We start from the raw sequence: 19,751 nt of genomic DNA, 5'->3' as shown, positions 1-19,751 counted from the left end.
GCAAACAATGATGCCAAGTATCCTTCTGAATGTTTAGGGGGGGGGGACCCCATCTTGTTGCAATATCTGAGTGGGCACAAAGCAGTGGTAAGCACAAGATCTTATTTTAAAGTTGTCAGAATAAAAGTTTTGCTCACTGTAATATAGTAGATGGACTTAAAAAGTGAGATTCGATTCCAATACCACCGACTGTGCTTGCCATTTAAATGGACACTCATTAGCCTCTTGCACACTTTGAAGTCTTGTTTTTGCATGTCCTTTGACTTGTATACATCTTAATTGGAATCGTCAACTAGAAAACACCAACCAGCCATGCACATGAATTTTTCAAGTAGAAAAATCTGTATTGTTTATTTGTAGCTCTTTTTTATCGAATGCATTAGGCACACTCATGTAGCTTACACAGCACACTGAAGGTTCTGCGTGGTTCTCATGAGGTTACAGATAATGCTCATACGTCGAGCCACCAGAGCACAAAAATGCAATACAAGGCACAAACTCGCAAGGCCATATTCCATGCTTGCACAGCTTGTAACTGAACACCAGTACCAGTACTCTATACCGTTCAAATTACAAAAGTTGCTTATTATTTACTTATTAACTGCTAACCCTCATTGAAATCAACATAGGAAAATAATTCTTCATTTCTATGGTCACCACTGCAAAGGTTATGGAGACTTTACAGTTTGTGGTGATGAAAGACCATAGCCACCACCGCCAGGTGTCTCCACATGAAGAACATCCTGCAAAATAAAAATATCCCAACATATTGAGTGCACAGAAAACTGCAGGACCTGAGCAGCTCATTGAAAGCATACGTTAGGGTGAGATCCAGAGAAAGTGTCTAGTCACTCCACTTCCCTTATCAGCAAAGGCCATGTATTTTTACATTTGTAACAAGACTCCACCACATCACCAAACAAGTCACACTTCATGACTGTCATTGCAACACTTTCCTCCGACTGCATTGCAGCTGACCTGGCCACATGAGTAAGGATTGATGGGTATAGACATGTGGTACCCGGCTTACCAGCAGTGTAATCAATTTAACTCCTCTTTTCATTCCTTGCAAGGCTGAATTTTTACATGACCACAGCATATTTCTTTAGCACAGGAACTCAAAGGCTGAAGAAGTACTTCATCACTTGCCACAAAGCAGTACACTATATCAGTACAAATCGTAATGCCTCCAGTTTCTATCACCAGTTTGTGTCAAGCTTTGAGTGGCAATATGGATGGAGCTGGAGCGATGGAAATGCTACGTCACCATATATGCTGGGAAATATTAAGGCCAGTAATGATATGCAACATACTAAAATAGATAAATATGTGTTACAGTTTAGTGGCACTGTGGCACCCTTTACATCATAAAGCAAAAGACGGCCAGTAAATTATGAGGTGCCTGAGCTGCTGACCTCAAATAACAAGTTTGTGCTTTTCAGTTTATATAAGCTACAAGGGACAAAGGTTTGTCACAGGGCAGTGGAAAAAAAGAAATGCTGTATTGCATCACAACTGAACCTTAGCTTGAACTTTAAAGTTACAGTCTACACATGCATGTGTGATGACTAAGCTGTGAGAAAGTTTTTCACAGCTTTCAAGGTTCATACACCTTAGTCCCAAATAAAAATGCAGCTCTACAAAGTGCAGCAGTGTCACATCCTAGGCCTAAACAATGGGTCACGGAGGCATAAATATTTTTGCAGGCAAGATTATTCAACATTTTGCTGGGCATTCATATACTATGACGCCATACCAAATGCGTTGTATAAATGAACTACGTATAGAATAAATTATAACAAATTTTGCTATCATATTTGTGCTGCTATGACATGACCGTAACATTATGATCATATGATCTTAACATGATTTGATGCTGTGTCACATATGCAACATAAAGCTGCGTCAGAAAAAAATGTTTAATTCAAGCAACTTTTTTATCTCCAAATATTGGATTTTCAAACTGGAGTAGGGCACTCGGAAACAAATCATTTTTATGTTCAGTAAAGAATTTCTTTTTTCTGAAATGCAGCCATTCAAAAGGTACAGGGACTGCTATAAATATACAACACAAAAATTAACGTTTTTCATGTCTCAATATAAAAGTGTGTAGTTATGATCATGTGATCAAAACATGAACTGATGCTGTGTTACTTATGCAACAGAAAGCTGCATTATAAAATTATGCAGATTCCATGTAAGTGAAGTTTTCTATGCTGTTTGCTTTGATTGACGATAATTAACGGTGATGTTGATGGCAATTGTTTAATTTATTCAATGTTTTGTCCAACACGAGAATGGTGAGTTGCTGTTAAATGGCACCTTGCGTGCACCGCTGCTGTTTCTCCGCATAGTATACAAAACACAAAGGGAGAGGTGTTTGCTTGAGGCCTTGTTGTGCGCCATCCTTCATAACCTCTGAAAGTGTTCAGCATCAATGCCTCACATGGCACATCGCATAGTGGCAGAAGCATTAAACTTGAATTGATTATGGGGCTGTACGTGCTAAAACCACAATCTGATTATGAGGCAGGCCGTAGCGGTGGAATCCGGAGTAATTTTGACACCATGGTATTCTTTAGCATGTCCCCAAATCTAAGTGCACGAGCGTTTTTATTTTTCACCTGTCGAAATACGGCTGCCTCAGTCTGTATCAAATACACGACCTCGAACAATGCCATAGCTGCAAAGCCACCCGCGGCTGGCACAGAAGTGTTGATTTGTCATGCAACCACTTCCATTGTGTCACGTGGACCCTGCGGTGTGCTTTAATTAATGCTGCTACGTTTCTGCACGCCCTGCGTAAGTTGTCCGCTAGACATATTTGCGTGGTTTTATTTTTCAGAAATAGGATAAATGCGCCATACCATACCTAGAACTTAAATTTATCCAGTTTCCCTGCAACTGCTGTCATGTGTATAGTAGTAGCCTTTCCTTGCCTTCTCACGTCACCTTTTCCCTATCCCCCCCCCCCCCCCCCCTTTTATTTGTATGGGAACTGCGAGCAAAGAGTGGCAAGGCTGTTAATCACTCATTTCATGACTGCGTCGGTTCTACCCATTCACTGCCTCCTCTTCCCCACTCATCTCTTCCATTCTATCTAGCTTGTCTATGGACTTGCATGTTAATAGAAAGGTAAGCGCTTGCAGGGGTTCACGGATAATTACAGATGTCAAGAGGTGTGGCGACGCCCAGGGAGCTCCAGAGGGCATTAGCACATTCGACGTGGTGTGGTCCAAATGAGCTTCTCTTGCTCTTTTCTTCTCCACCCCGCTCCTTCCATGTATATACTACACGCTCTTAACCACCCCCCAACGCGGTGTTCCAGACAGCAGTAGCAGCAGCAGTAGCAGCAGGAGTAGTGGGAAAGTCGAAGAAAGAGGCAAAGAAACCTTCGCTTTAAAACAGCATGAAGAATTACTTATGCTGCATACTTATTATTATGCTTTATCAAGCAACTAAATAATACTGAACTGTTGTGCATGACAAACAGACCCATGATCTATCTCTTCATTGTATGCTTCATTATTATTCAGCCCTTCTACATAGAGAAAAAGTGGCATGATGTAGCAGAACACTAAGAGAAGCAGTAAATCAGTTTAGACTGATAGAGCATTCTTTCAAAGTATTAATTACATTTTCCTGGCTCAAAAATTTCAATTGTTATAGGAGAAAATGTTGCCCATATCTGGCATTTAGAAATTTGCGCAGTAGAATCGGCACCAAGTTATTTTGGGGGGTATTTGGCCGGTAATATAACTGCATGTTACAATCGGGGGCACCATAGAATCATGCAAATACGGTATTTGAGCAAGTACAGTCTTGCAGAAGTATGTACTTCAGAGGTACATACTTCACTATAATGCACTAACACTTCTTAGCAAGATAAAATGCACATTAAATTTCATAGTTTATGCTCTTTGTAGTATCAAATGAAGAGGCAAGACTAACTGAACAAGTTTATTACAGCATGAAATATTCAACTGAGCTTCTTTTTTTTTTTTTTAAATTATGGGGTTTTACGTGCCAAAACCACTTTCTGATTATGAGGCACGCCGTAGTGGAGGGCTCCGGAAATTTCGACCACCTGGGGTTCTTTAACGTGCACCTAAATCTAAGTACACGGGTGTTTTCGCATTTCGCCCCCATCGAAATGCGGCCGCCGTGGCCGGGATTCGATCCCGCGACCTCGTGCTCAGCAGCCTAACACCATAGCCACTGAGCAACCACGGCGGATTCAACTGAGCTTCAATGTTTGGCAAGGCAAAAGTAAGTTTCGGTGAGAGACCTGTTTCTCTAGCAAGTTAACTATTCTACAATTAATCAGAGAAACAGTCATACATTTGTTGCCTTTTGCTTATTGCCATGGGTTCTGTGGACCTCTTGGTGACATCGACGGACTCAAAGAAGCTCAACCCTACGTACTCAACTTCTGTGCAGTGCCACCAAACTACATCTTTCATTTGCCTACTTACTATCAAGGCATGTAAATGCAACTGCAATGACATTTTTCACTGGTTCGCTTATTTGAGATGATATCGAGAAACATTTCAGCTTTCATTCATGACACCACTGGCAGCATAGAAAAATCTCTATTCAACCACCCACTTCAATGGCACTGAACCATGCTAACAAGTTGCCTTTTAAACTATTAGTGCCAATTATGCCGTTGTCACATTTATGTGCCAAAGTATTAACATGATATGCAGAAGAAGAAAGTGTGGTTTGAAAATGACAAAATACAGTAATGTAACAGTTCAACAATGTGAATTACTCAAAACCTTTGCCATCACTTTATATCAAAGTTTTGCAGTGCTACAAATCTGTCTAGAACAAGACGACATCAAACATACCCTGGTCTAGCATATTACCAGGGCTTCAACTGAATTAGCATTTGCTGGGACTTCTAGAACATGTCTCAAGAGAGCTAAAATTTTATGAAGCTTGATGAGAGTGACCTCTGTGTACATACAAAAGCTTGTGTAATGAATGGAAGGACCAAAATAACAACATAATGAAAAAGAAATGCTTTGGTAACTTAAGTGATCTACATAATATTGAAGGCAATTTATGCAAAGTTTTGGATTTCTGGAGTTCCAAACTTCATCATGGCACAGTAAACAGCTATTAGAACAAGCATTTTTAAATTATGCGCATTGTGTCATGGCATCATTTTGTATGCATTTGATTTCATTTGAATAAAACACAGGGTGTACTACACAAGAACTACACACTGCACCAAAATGAAGTCTAGTCCTACTTAATATAAACACCCTATGCACCTTCTAAAAATTGTATTTTCTTTAGAAGAAAAGCAGCACATAAATTACATGAGAAATTTGAAAAATGCCCTTTTTTATCACTGTGAAATTCATGAGAGCGTATACCCCAGGTGAGACGTTAACAGAGGCCTTTGAGCCCACGTTGACAATTCTGCCACTCTTGAAGTACAGCAAGTTGACACCGCATGAACCTGGGTGGCCACCTGCATGAAGCATGAACAAGCACAAATGCGGTGCAGTCAGGTACTTAAAGAAGGTGGAATCACGTCATTTTTGTGCCCTTTCTTATTTACCAAGCCTCCATTCATTGTGACTGAGCTATCTTGTATTCCAGAAGTGTAGTCTATGAATTTAACTTAACTCGGCATTTCTTTTGGGTGTCCTGGTAATATGTTGCTTTCTGATTCATTCTGCTTGTCACTGTCTGTATCACTGTGACTTAAACACAGCCAAACATACCCTGGTCTTCTAACTTCTAACAACCCAAAACATAAGTACCTAATTCCACTTAAAAAGCCCATCATTAGATCTGGCCATATTGGCTTGACAATCGCAGTGCATACAATGCACGCTAATGATCATGTCTGTAGTATCATGTCTGCAAAGTATCACGACGTGCATTGCTACACGTCGTGAAAAGAGCTGAAATTTTAAACCAAACACTGTGCGCCCTTGTCGCGGGTGCTGTGCTCCTAGCTGGACAGTATACGTCATTCGCACAAAGGCGCCTGTGTAATTCACAGTGCTATGACATCACTCACTGTGACATGTGACTGAGAATTACTCAAGGCGATGGCAGTTACTTGTTTGATCTGTTGCTTCAATAGACAAATGAATGTTTAGAGATTTGATAAAACCTACAAACCAAATGTCTGCGTGTCTGTTTTACTTCGTACCATAGCAAGGGAGATTTACTTCCATTTCATCTGCTTGTTCCAATGTCGTGCAGTCACAACGTGCAGAGAACGAAACTGTGTCATTTTCTACCGCATTACAGCGCGCAATCATGCTCTTTGATCCGCTTGCGTCTACCTCAGTTTTCATGTGGCACTGACTTATCATACTGCTAGTCTGGTGCCAGCAGTACAACGACGTAGTGTATTGCTGTAAGGATCCTTGAGTTGGGCTAGCCTCCCCAAACATGTGCACACTGAGGAATCCAGTTTGCAAAAGCAGCCAGACAAAAACGTAAGTGTTCTTGCGCGTTTCTATCTCTGTTAACAATGAACCAATTTGAAAAATTGTTGCGGTAGAATGCTCCCTAGAGGGCACGTAACAATTTCCAGCGTATAACCAAAATTTGCTATGTGACCTGGTGAGGGGGCCCTTTAATACTATTCATGTGATACCTTACCAACAAACTGTGTCCAGCTATGACAATCTTTCCTTGAAGCACTGTACTTCTACAGTGAATGTTCTCCACCCACTTGGAAAACAAAGAAAGAAAGTAGCAAGAATGTGCTCCTTTTTCCAAAAGACACACACATGCACATACACATGCAATTGGCACTGGGTGTTTTTCAAATAGTCCACCGACCAACGTCTTCCAGTCTTTGGCATAACAAGGGCACACCTGTGGCATCATCCATCACAAGGACAATTGGTGAGAAGATTCGACAACACTAAGAAGCAGGCACAAACTTTCGTTTGAAACTTTTGCTGTTTTCATGGGTTCACTCGTACAATAATTTGTGCTGAAATCATAATGGAATCTATGCACACTACTTCGTTTGTAATTCCGAAATCTGGTGAGGGGCAAGAATGCGTATTGCAGGACCTCCTTGTGCTCTCATCACCAGTGAAAAGAATAAACACGACAATGTGCAGGGTGATCAAGAGTTAACAAGGCCTTCAAATTCAACTAAGACCCAAACTCACCGTAGCCAAAGTACAAATTTGAATGAGGTTATAACCCCACCACTAAACAAATGATTGCTAAAGAACAAATATGAAGGAAAGCATAGTCCCAACACACAACAGTTAGAAAATAAAGCATTTGAAGGAGTGTATAGCCTTTTCAAAAATGGAGCTGGGCAGGCCACGTAATGCGTAGAGGAGGTAACTGGTGGACCATTAAATTTACAGAATGTCCTGTAGTTTTAGGTCCTGCAGTAGACATAAAGATGAGCTGCTGCTGCTGATGATGATAATGATGATAGCCTTTTCGCAGCTAAATCGAGAATAATTCTGGGCCCAGAGTGTCACAATACAGCACAAACAAACTGAATAAAGAAATCCATGTACTACTTGAGACCTGCAACCTACAGGTGAATGGTTCATATGACGAATTTGCTTGATAACTCTAGTCACTAACAGAGATACACTCAAATATCAATTAAAATATTTCTGCTTTACTGTGTACCTAATTGTACTTGCATCTCATCTACTGCGCAGTCGTTAGACTGCACAGTGAATGAGGTGGAGGTAGTGCAGGGTGCTGCATATTTTGCGGAAATTTTGCAAAAGGGTCGCAAGTTGGAGCCCACGTTGTTCAATGTAGCACTTGCCACAGTTAAGTGCCTGGTTTTTAAGAAAAAAGTGCAAATTTTCCTGCACCTGTGGAGATGCGAACTGCTGCGGCGATGGCGCAAGCATAAAATTGTGTCGCCGCCTGCCGGCAGCTACAGAAAGCAGCCGGCAGGCGGTGCCATAATTTTATGCTTGTGCCGTCGCAGCAGTCGTTTGCATCCCCATAAGTGCAGCAAATTCGCACTTTTTTCTTAGAAACCAGACAATCAACTGTGGCAAGTGTTACACTGAACGACATGGACTCCAACATGCAACCCTTTTGCAAGATTTCCGCAGGAATAGTGCAGCAGTGAGCATAGCACCTTTTTTTTAACATACGCAGTGAAATATGCAGCACCCTGTACATTGCACCCTCTTGTATGTGATTTACCTGCACCACCACTGGCAGTCAAATTTCTCATGCAGGCTGCTTAATCTTACTGCTGATACATTTCTACCTTAGCTTTTCTCTAAAAAAAGAAAACAAAGCAGCACCTGACAAGCATGCCTCAAAATCAAGTGGCTGATCAACATCCCAAGACACAGAAAAAGTGCATCATGGAAAGGCATGAGAGGCTCTTCTTGTGACTTGGCTAGCACAGAAGCAGCACAGAAGCAGCACAGAAGTAGCACAGTAGCATAATTGTCCTTGATGGTTCAAGAGCTCACTGGGGCACACCATGCCAGCAAGCACTGAATGCCAGTATGCACAGCATGTTTTCATATGGAACTGCTCCTGCTCTTTAGCTTTTATCATAACTTGTTTCACCTATTGAGAGTGCCTTCAATATAACTAATATCTCACCATGAAATAGACGAAATGCTCTCTTTGTTTTGCTATTATCACAATTATTTCATCGATAGATATTGCATGCCTTCAAGGTTACAAGTATCTCTCCATGTTATAAACACTACAAAGGCCTCATGCCCATGCCACAGAGATGTTGCTTTGGTTATGTTTCTCTAACTCAATAGTTACACAAACTCCAAACATTTCAATCCCATAATTATTGCCTGAATTTCTAAACAAAAGTTATTTAAGGATGCCCATTCAGAATAGCCAACAAGAATGTCATGGAAAAGCAAAGAAACACATTGTTTTAGTTTTATTTCTCGTGATCGGTGTAGCTTTTATATTCTATTATATACAAGATCATTCACTGTGTTAAAACAGAAAAACAAAGTCTTTATGAAAATAACTTCCATAACCAAAATGTGGCCATTCTTTCAACAAGTGCAGCTGCCAAAACAATTTACAGCTTGCTATGCAACATTTCTATTGCAAACAAGGCTCAAGTGTTATTACAAATATGACTAATTGAGGCACATGGTGATTCAGCACCCAGTCAACACTGTGGGGAATGTACACCCTATTGCAAAAAAGTAAAGGCCAGCCACCCATCACCAACAACGGCCAACTAGCATTTACATATTAGCAGTAGGCTGTACACTGAAAATGACAGTAGGTGAGGATATTTTTGTTTTGCCATGTATAGCACTTAGATATCAGTAAGTCAATCACATCAAAGCCAGTCATTTAAAGCATGCAACATCATGCATCAGCACATATGGCAGCAGCATATCAGCATATCATGGCAGCTATCAAAAAAATTCAAACACACACAAACAAATAAATTATAACCTACAGAAAGCATGTAAAGCCTGAACATGAGTGACATGAATAGAATCCTAGTAATGCACATTCTGTGTTCACTCAACAGGAAAGGAGACTACAAAAGCTACATCAATTGCAGATACATTGGTGTGCCATGTTTTGTGTTGCAGAACCGCTCTGCACAAAGGAGCTGCAGATACCTTGAAGGCCATATGGAGCAAAAACACGGCGCTCTGTAAGAACGGAGAGATGCAGGGGCTTCCGGAACAGAAGCTCACGAACAACTCCATCTCCTCCTGTGAACTTTCCCTCACCACCTGTGCCTGGGTTCAGATGATACTTCTGCAGAATCACAGGGTACCTGCAACATTAAAATGATTACGGTGGTAAAGGAACAACAAGATATTCAGCAGCAGGCAGCAAGCACTAGCAGATTGGTAGTGATGTGAATGAACAAAAAATGCATGTTCCCCAGCCTCCTTTTTCTTTAAAAGCTCGATCTTCTTGTGATTTTGCTAGCAGTATGCTGGCGTCCACATAAACAGTTTTTATAAAGAGCAGAATGGAGAATTGAAATGCACTAATGAGAGAATGCAGGCAAATGATTAGCAACACTAATGACCTGTCTAATACAACATCTAGTTCAAAATGCCATAACATCACTACACTCATTTTTCCTGTGTGCATTTTAGGGGATTCTGAATATTCAAAATTGTGAATATAAAGTAAATATGTTTTTGATCCCTGTGTTCGAATAAAAAATATGTATTTGACAAATTTATACTGTCAACATCACATGCATATTTGTAACTATGGCATTTGCGAGCACTAGCTTCCATTTTTTCTTAGCAAACCTTATCAACAAAGCAGCATGGTGGCTTCGGGCACTGTTCGTTGTTATTGCCAGCTGTGCGGTAGCGGGTTTGCTCTTTTTGTTTCTATCTGTAACCTGTGAAAATTTGCTAAATTCTGCGCAACTTTGTACACTTGTGCCATGGTAAACAGAGATGTTCATGGGGCAGAATGTCATGTAATGGCAAGTGCACTTTCACAAAGTAAGGAAAAATGGCGGACGACACAGACAATGAACCCAGTCGCCTCTCAACACTGCTGCCCACCCATGACCAGGACAGAGGACGCACACGTGTCAACTCTAGCCTGGCCCTTAAATTATAAAGCATAGGTTAGAACTTTAAACCATCCATTTAAGCTATACACCACACACTAGATCTAAAGGTGTAGTATTAACTGCAGCTAGAAATTTTGTTCTGGTATTGCATGAAGCCCTCCTATGGAAGGTATATCTACAGCTGCATTCATATGCTCAAGTTTGGTAAAGAATTTAGCAAAATTATAAAAATTACGATTTCACTGGCCACTAACATCTCACAGATTTGTAAATACTACAGTCAAACCTTGTTACAATAAAATTTGTTGCAACAAACTAATTAATAAAACAAGTAATCATAATTTCCCTTGAAACCTTGTTTTAATCAAGCAAGAACTTCCTCTACATGATCACAATGAACCCATTTTGGTTCAGAATAAAGATTTACTGATTATTTCCTGCTGATGGCACTGAAATCGGGTGGCATACTTCACTGCTAGTAACTCGGCTGATATGGCATTTGAAAACTTCGGCGGCTTGCAGTCACCTGGCAAGGCGCCAAACTGACCATATTGCCTGAGTTGGCAGTAGCTCTACATTTTACTGCTGCCACCTCGCCCCCCACCTGCACACTACCACCAACATCTCCCACACAATGTGCTGTGCCTCGGTTGAGTGTGGCGTACTTTTATGCCAGAATGAAACACAAATAGCAGAGTGCATGGCTTCTAGTACATGTGCCGTCTAACCCTTAACCACAACCACAGTAAACTGCTGCACATTTGCAGTCAAGTTCACGGATTCACAGCTTTGCACCCTGCTCGTGTTCTTGGCATGTACTCTCTTTCTTTTTGCATTCCTTTCGCAGCTTTAAAGCAGTGCGTGGTGGGATATGTTCAAATGCTTGGGCTTACATGGTGTTAACACCCCCACCACAGCCCCCAACTAAGGTTGGCAATATTGGCTGTGAGGGCAGACAATAGCTAGAATGAAGCAATTCCACATCCTTCTTTAACTTCATTATAGTGTTGTTTTACTGTACTGTGCTTATGGTGCATATGTAAAAAGCACGTATGGAGGAATGGAGACCGTTTTTCTTTCTCTCTTTCTACCTCGCTCTCATGGAGCTCAGCTCAAATACACATGAACCAAGAACATCAAAAAGAAAAACGATCACTTAAATAAAAAAGTCACAGTTTCTCCCGAAAAGCGAAGCATTGAGTGCGATAGCAAATTACAGGACAGCTATACAAAGTAAAGATAGTAGTTTTATCTGCCGTATAAATTTGTAAACATAGGCATACTTACTAAATTAACAAGCATGGTGTAACAAACATGGAACCTCACGGAGAACCCAATGGCGACAGCAGAAATGCACCCAGAGTGTCCATATAATATGCTATCACAACAAAAAGCTAACCTAGAACTAGTTGGTATTTGCTAAAGAAATGCTGCCAAGCATCACTTACTGTACATTTAATTCTAAGTGGCACATTGTCACATCAGTTCTTTCATTCACTATAATGCAGTATAAAACCACTAAATGATTTTTACAGACACACTTTATTCAGTTATAGCATAGCTAAAGTCTGATCCCCATAATAATACCTTTACCAACTACGCTATGTTGAAATTGATCTAATTATCAAGTGAGTTGAATTAAACAAGATACAGAAAAACTTGAAAGCACACTGCTGATTCATTTAGTAGTATTTGCCTGATTCTACCAAGCCCCTCAATCAAACGCACGCACGCTTTCTGTGTCCCAGTCCAAAGTAGAAAACTAACATAGAAAAGACATTAAAGCTTAAACAAAGTGAAATCTAACGCACACTCGATTTTTTAGCAAGAAAAATGGGCAAAGGTTTAATATGCGTTGCAAAATGGCGACCGGCTTTCTAAAGCCCGCTTTGTCCAACACCACCTAGAAGTCTTCTAGGTGGTGTTGCTTTGTCACACATTTAAAAAAACAATCAGGTTCACCGCAATAGAGCCATGTTATGCAGTAAAGCATACAACCGCCACGGACACGGTTTTAGTTTGGTATAAAATTGCACCGAGCAGGCAATTTTCGGCCCAGTTTTCCCGAGCAAAAAAAAAAGATGCATGTTAGAATCGGATAAATACCATAATCAGAAATTTCAGCTAATGCTATTTCTTGAAAATCTTCCTAGGGCAGGCTGTAAATAGGTGTTTTCGACAGGAGGTGACGCATGTTCAATGTGCCCCAAGTTCCACCGAGACATGCTGCCACTATCGGGGTCGCTATTAGGGTCACCATAGGGCTCATGCGCGTGCATGCTAACTGGTCAAGTTCGAATTACCCGGTGAATGCCAATTTTAGGATTGGAATAAAGAAATTTTGGACCCATAGAAAAGCATGGGCACTACCCGGGACCTTCGGTCGATGGAATTAACCGAAAATCGAATTAACCGGAGTTGAATTAAAGTAAGTGAGGCATTACAGAAGTCAGAAAGTTCAGGCATTCTACTGCATAGTGGTATGAATTATTTCTTATAAACATTTGCAAATGCAAACAACAGCGGGTGTATGCTTTGCTTTGCCCATCTTTTTAGCATTGCTGGGCTCATTCAACCTTCTCGCCAACCAAAGCGCGACTAGGTTCTTTAGTGGACAGAAAGAAAAGGCAAAATAATGAAAGAAAGAAACCTGCGTTCCAAGATTTCTGGGTCCGTGATTCTAGTATTAGTCATGTGAGTGTGTATGCCACTGCGACCATGCCAGTGAGGACCCTGGAAAACAAGACAAGTAAATATTTACAGCCTTCATCAAGCACTGCATTTGGCAAACGGGTGAAAAGACAAGAGCCTGAGCCAGCACAGACAAGTGCATGATCAGTACACTTATGTGCCAAATGCACCTGTGATGATTAAGAGATCCGAAATACTTTCAGTTGCATTTTCGACCACCCATATGACTTTCTTCAACAAAAATACATGAAAATTGCATTCATCATATCAAAAATTCTGTTTTAGCATTAAAAAGTGCCATGAGGCAGTTCCCCTGCAAACTGAGGCACATGTTGGAATGAGTGCGATACTATTAAAGAAACATATTTCCAAAAAGTTGAGTTGAGTTGAGTTGAGTTTAATGGCACATAAGCAGCTTAGGCTATCATGCGCCAAACACTAGGTGTGGATTCTTTCAATAAGTTGGGACACCTCAGTCAGTCCTTGTCTGGGCAAGAGCCCAGACAAGGACTGGGCCTTCTTCTCAGGGATGAGAAGGTGGATGAGGTGTTCTGTAATATGTACTTAAGCACTCTGCGAGGTTTTAAAGTTTTGTGAGAACTCCAGCTTCTTTTAAAAAACTAAAAACACATGATACTTCAACAAGCGCATCTTCTCCTAAAATCAAAGCAGGGTGAAAAGGGATGTGTTCTTTGTAAAATATGGTAAAAAACTTCTTCCTCAGTGGTTCAAGTTTTCTGCATGAAAATAGGATATGGTTTACTGTTAGTTCATCTCCACATAGTTCACAGTGGGGTTTGTCTTGCTTTGTTAGAATGAAGTTGTGTGTTAGGTGTGTGTGTCCTATGTGAAGGCGGCACAGAATCACTTCTTTGAAACGTTCCTGGTGCGTACAAGATTTCCATTCGCCTAACACGGGTTTTAACAGGTGTAATTTGTTGTTTGCTTCATTGTTCCAAGCAGACTGCCATTTTTTCCTTAGTTTATGATGTATTAACTTCATGCAGTCGTTGGGAGGTATCTTTACTTTTGTGATTTCTTTGTGCCGGGCCTGTGCCGCGCATGCATCTGCTCTCTCATTGCCACTAATTCCGACGTGGCTCGGAACCCAGCATAATTTAATGTTCAATCCTTGTGTGGTGGCTTTTATTAAACTGTGTATAATGTCTCCTAATAATGGTGTGACTGCATTTCTGGCATGAAGAGCTGTGAGTGCACTGAGGGAGTCTGTGTATATGACACTATTTGCGAGGTTCTCCTTTACTATTTTCTCTATTGCTATAGAAATGGCGTAACATTCAGCAGTGAAAATGGATGTGCACTGTGGAAGTCTTACTGTTTCTTGCCAGCTCCCTTGGACGACTGCACTTCCAACATGGTCATTTGTTTTCGAACCATCTGTATAAAAATCTGTGAAACTGCTGTATTTTTCTTTTAGTGCTAGAAATTCCTGAATAATGTGTTGTGGCGGAGTTTGTGCTTTACGGAACTGTGTTAAAGTAAGATCGGAAGCTGTCGGAAAGATGAACCATGGGGGTAGTGAATTTTGTCTGTGGGTAATGCTAGGTAAAGTGTCCAATATGTCAAGATTCCGGCACATCTTTTCAAATCGCAGGAGCAGTGGTCTTGTAGTTTGTGGTTTGTTGTTGAAAAGTACTCGTGAAGGGCATTTTGTTACAAGTGGGTAGCAAATGTGTTTTGGTAGAGATTGTATCTTAAGAATATATGCACAGGTTAGAGCGGCTCTTCTAGTTTCTAGTGGGGGTTCGTTTGTTTCTACGTAAAGGCTGGTTATAGGAGACGTTCGGTATGCACCGCATGAAATACGCAAGCCTGAGTTATGTACTGGGTCTAATTTGTTTAGGTATGTCGGTGTTGCTGAACCATACACTATGCAGCCATAATCTAAGGAGGAACGTACTAAATAACGATAAATGTGTAGAAGACATGTTCTATCAGAACCCCAATGTTTATATGACAGTACTTTGAGTATATTTAGTGACTGGGAAGCTTTCTTTTTGAGGCTGGTTATGTGGGGTAGGAATGTGAGCTTTCTGTCAAAAGTTATGCCTAAAAATTTGTGTTCATTTTTTACTGGAAGTACGGTTTCTTTTAGGTGTAGGGTTGGGTCAACCTGTAGGCCTCTTTTGAGTGAGAAGAGGACAGCAACTGTTTTTTGGGGTGAAAATTTAAACCCGTTTTTGTCTGCCCAAATCGTGAGTTTGTTCAATGTGAGTTGTATCTGTCTCTCGCATGTTGGTAAGCTGGAGGATGTGCATGCTATTTGAAGGTCATCAACATATACAGAATACATAATGGACCTAGGAATGATTTTTGCTATGGAGTTCATTTTCACTATGAAAAGTGTCGTACTTAATATACAACCCTGCGGCACTCCATTCTCCTGGACGAATTTCTTCGACAGAGTTGCACCAAGGCATACATGAAATGAACGGTCGGAGATGAAATCTTTCAAGCAGTTCAGCATCCTACCACGAATACCAAGTTCTGCTAGGTCGCGGAGAATACCAAACCGCCAGGCGGTATCGTAAGCCTTATTGATATCGAAAAAAACTGCTAAACAGTGTTGCTTGTGTACGAATGCTTCTCGCACTGTATTTCTAGGCGGACGAGATGATCAGTCGTTGAACACGTTTTTTTAAATCCATACTGGTGGATGTCAAGGAGTTCACGTGATTGAAGAGTGAACGTCAGCCTAACGTTCAGGATACTTTCAAATTATTTTGCCAGGCAACTTGTGAGGGCTATAGGCCTATAACTACTAGGGGTGGTTGGTGGTTTAGCAGGTTTCAGGAACGGTACAATCACGGCTTTTTTCCAAGCCTCCGGAATTTTTCCCGTTACCCATATTTTATTGAAGAATTGCAGAAGCGCGTTCACAGCAGCGTCTGAGGGGTGAGCGAGCATTTCATAATGTATTTCATCAGGGCCGGGTGCCGTCTGTTTACCTGCGGACAGTACCTTTTGGATTTCGTGAAGTGTGATTAATGTATTATAGGACTCATTTGTACAGCCACTTGTAGGAAGTTTTTGTTTTTCGATTGTATGTTTTTGCTTCATGAACGATTGAGTGTAGTGTGAGGAACTTGAAACATTAGAAAAATGTTCCCCTAGTACGTCTGCCTGTTCCTGTATATTTGTTTGTGTGCCAGGAGCTGTTAAAAACGGAATTGTGAAAGTGGAGAAGCTGCCATTTAATTTATGGACTTGTTCCCACATTTTTTTGGATGTGGTTGAACTGTTGATAGATGATATGTAGTTCTTCCAGGAGGTTTTCTCAGCATCACGACGGATGCGGCGTGCGTTGGCCTTTGCCTTTTTAAAGTTTACGAGATTATCACGAGTTGGGTATCTACGGAATATGCCCCACGCCTTGTTTTGTTTCTTTTTTGCTTCCCTACATTCTTGCGTGTACCAGATTTTATGATTATGTCGAACCACTCCTGAGGACTGAGGAATAGTTAGCCACGCGGCATTAATAATACAGGTTGTGAACAATTTGTTTTGATCGTCGACATTTAAATCTTTTGAGAAAACTTTTTCCAGGCTGGCCTGTTCTTGAAACAGTGCCCAGTTTGCTAAGTGTAGCTTCCAACAACGTGGTTTGCTTGGGATGATTTGTGGTGGGGATGATAAGTTAAGTTTTACAGGAAGGTGATCACTTCCGTAGGGGTTGTCAACAACATCCCATTTAAATCTGTAAAAAGTGATGGAGAACTAAAAGATAAATCTAAGCAGCTCATTTTTCCTGAGCTCGGAGAGCAATATGTGTGTTTTCCTGTATTGAGCAGGCAGACGTTATTTGATAAAATAAAATCTTCTAGGATACGGCCTCTAGTGTCGGTTTGGTCACTCCCCCAAAAAGATGAGTGTGCATTAAAATCCCCTACTACTAAATATGGCTCTGGTAGTTGTTTAAAAAGTGCTTCTAAATCATGAGGTGTAACATTTAGATGTGGTTCCAGATACACAGTACATATGGTAATTGTTTTAAAATCAAGGACGGTCACTGCTGCAGCTTCATATTTCGTTTGAAGCCTGATTTCGTGAGTAGCAGCACCATTTTGGACTATAATCGCGACACCTCCAGAGAGCCTACTCGCTTGCTCTCTGTCACAACGAAATACTTTGTAGTTTTTTAAAATGTTCTTATGTTGTGGTCCTAAGTTCGTCTCTTGTAAACATAAAGCCACAGGAGAAAAAGTGTTTAGGATATCTTTTATGTCGCTATAGTTTCTGATAAGTCCACGACAATTCCAATGTATCAGGAACGCCATGTTTAATTATATTGTAGGGGTGTGGCTATAAATGATTAGGTTCCTCGTGTTTGAGGACCCGTTATTGGGGTTCTTTCTTTTTTCTTTCTTTCAAATGAATTTTGCCTCCGCGGTTGCGGGGGCGGACTGGAAGTTGTCTCCATGGCCTCTCCTGAGGCACTGGAGTTCCGCGACACCGCGGGTGTGTGTGTTTGAGGCCTCTCCCGTTGGAGAGAAACCTCTTGGGCGGCCGACTTTATGGCCGGCGGGCCCGGATTAGTAGGTGGCAGGGCAGCTTGCGCTGTCTCTGCCTGGGGCGTGGGTGGCTGTGCTGAAGGCCCGGTAACCGTTGCCTCAGCAGCCGCCGAAGGTTGGTGTGGCGCTACGCCCCGTCGCACCACATCGGCGAAGTTACTTCTTCCATTGAAGGAGAATGTGTTTGTTAGCGCGATTCGCCTTCTCGCTTCTTTGAATGAAATATTTTCTTTGGTTTTCAGCGTGATGATTTCTTTTTCTTTTTTCCAGGACGGACACGCCCTGGAGTACGCGGCATGTTCTCCTTCGCAGTTTACGCAGCGCGCTGCACCATTACAGTTTTCAGTAGCAGGTTCTTTTGAAGCACATTTTGCGCAAGTTTTGCGGCCCCGGCAACTCTGTGAGCCATGGCCGAACCTCTGACAATTGAAGCATCTGCGGGGGTTGGGAATGTAAGGCCTTACATCTATTTTCAAGTAGCCGACTTCTATTTGTTCAGGGAGTGTGTTGTTGTTGAAGGTGAGGATAAGGTGTTTCGTGTCGATTTCTTTGTTGTCCTTCCGGATTTTGATCCGGTGAACGTCTATGACATCTTGGTCGGTGAGTCCTTCAAGCATTTCTTGTTCTGTTAAGTGTATGAAGTCGATTTCTGATATTACACCGCGGACAGTGTTGAGGGATCGGTGGGATGTAACGGAGACAGGGATGTCCCCAATGGACGCAAGGCTTGACAGTTTGGTGTATTGCACGTTGTCTCGAAGTTCGAGCAGCAAATTGCCACTAGACATTTTTGACAGCTTGTAGCCAGAGCCGAGGGCTTCTGTCAAGGACTTTGATACTGTGAATGGGGACAAGATTCTTGCTGGCTTTTCTTTTACTTCACTGTGTATTACATGGTATTTTGGGAAGGCTAGTTTTCTTTTCTGGAAAAATTCAGTTGCTTCGGTCCGCCCTCTTTTGTAAGAGGGGCGATCATTTTGGGGGAAAGGAGGAGCCATAGGAAAAAATTGTATTGTTCAGCCACGGTGCCAGCCGCCCACCATGGAGCCCAACGAGGGGACGCGACAGGAACATGCAAACAAGTCCTGCACACGCCAGCTGTACATCGAGACTATAACCTAATACGACGTAACCAAGGTAGGTTAGCCCCACAAGGTTAACCCTTGCCACCTACAAAAAAATGAAGTGAATAGAAGATACAAGAAGACAGGACAGGTGTGAAAGAAGAGGGTAAAGAAAAAGCGTGTGGAGGAAGAAGACAGGAAAAGGTGACTGCCGATTTCCCCCGGGAGGGTCAGTCCAGGGGTGCCGTCTACGTGAAGCGGAGGCCAAAGAGGTGTGTTGCTGCCACCGGGGGGCCGTAAAGGTCCAAACACCCGGCATTGGCTCAACCCCCAGGATCCCCTTTTCCCCAGACACGGCTAAGCCGCACACGGCTACACGCGGGAGGGTCCGACCCTCGTGTGCTCGGGTACGTGGTGTCGCAACACACCAAACGCCTGCTGACGCAGACGCCCCTGCGGGGCATATTTCCAAAAAGTATTTCAGAAAAAGTCCTAATATCAATGACAATATTAGGAGTGCAATGATTACTCTCCTCATTCCCCCCCTAATCTCATCTGTTTTCTTCAACCATGGTGGCACTGGCAGCAATGCCCCATCTATCTCGCCTCTTAACCTACCTTCAACATTTTTCTTTATGACTTTTTGTTTATTTTCAAAGAGCACTTATGGTAACCTCTACTTCATGTTGCTGCACACATTGCAAGTAATAACATTCAAAGACAGGGATGTGCCATGCTGAGCTATGGCTACTAGCTACACTGGGAATCAGACATCATGCCTAGGACCCTCCATTGGCTGTTATCAAGTGCTTTTTAAGGTGAGCCCCTGGCAAAGCTGCCCAGGAGCAACAAAACAGCAGTGGTTTAATGCACAGGATGCATTAAAGACCAATGCTTACCATTTCCAAGAAGCATAAGTTGGCAAAATAA

General features: G+C 41.8%; 1 protein-coding gene across 1 annotated transcript in view; it reads right to left on the bottom strand.

Annotated features, from left to right (window-relative positions):
• Positions 1–323: 323 nt before the first annotated feature.
• LOC126545854 (5-oxoprolinase) overlaps positions 324–19,751 on the bottom strand; it is a 160,841-nt gene continuing 141,413 nt past the window's right edge. The window contains exons 29-32 of the mRNA XM_050193858.3: positions 13,185–13,267; positions 9,606–9,766; positions 5,388–5,485; positions 324–743 (exon numbers count right to left, since the gene is read on the bottom strand). Coding sequence (XP_050049815.2) covers positions 669–743; positions 5,388–5,485; positions 9,606–9,766; positions 13,185–13,267 — 417 coding nt within the window. The 3' untranslated portion in view covers positions 324–668. The remainder of the gene's footprint in view (positions 744–5,387; positions 5,486–9,605; positions 9,767–13,184; positions 13,268–19,751) is intronic.

Source organism: Dermacentor andersoni, chromosome 1, assembly GCF_023375885.2.
Source record: "Dermacentor andersoni chromosome 1, qqDerAnde1_hic_scaffold, whole genome shotgun sequence".
In the NCBI taxonomy this organism is placed as follows: Eukaryota; Metazoa; Arthropoda; class Arachnida; order Ixodida; family Ixodidae; genus Dermacentor; species Dermacentor andersoni.
The sequence above is the reverse complement of the archived record's forward strand: the minus strand, read 5'-3'. Positions and strand labels throughout refer to the sequence as shown.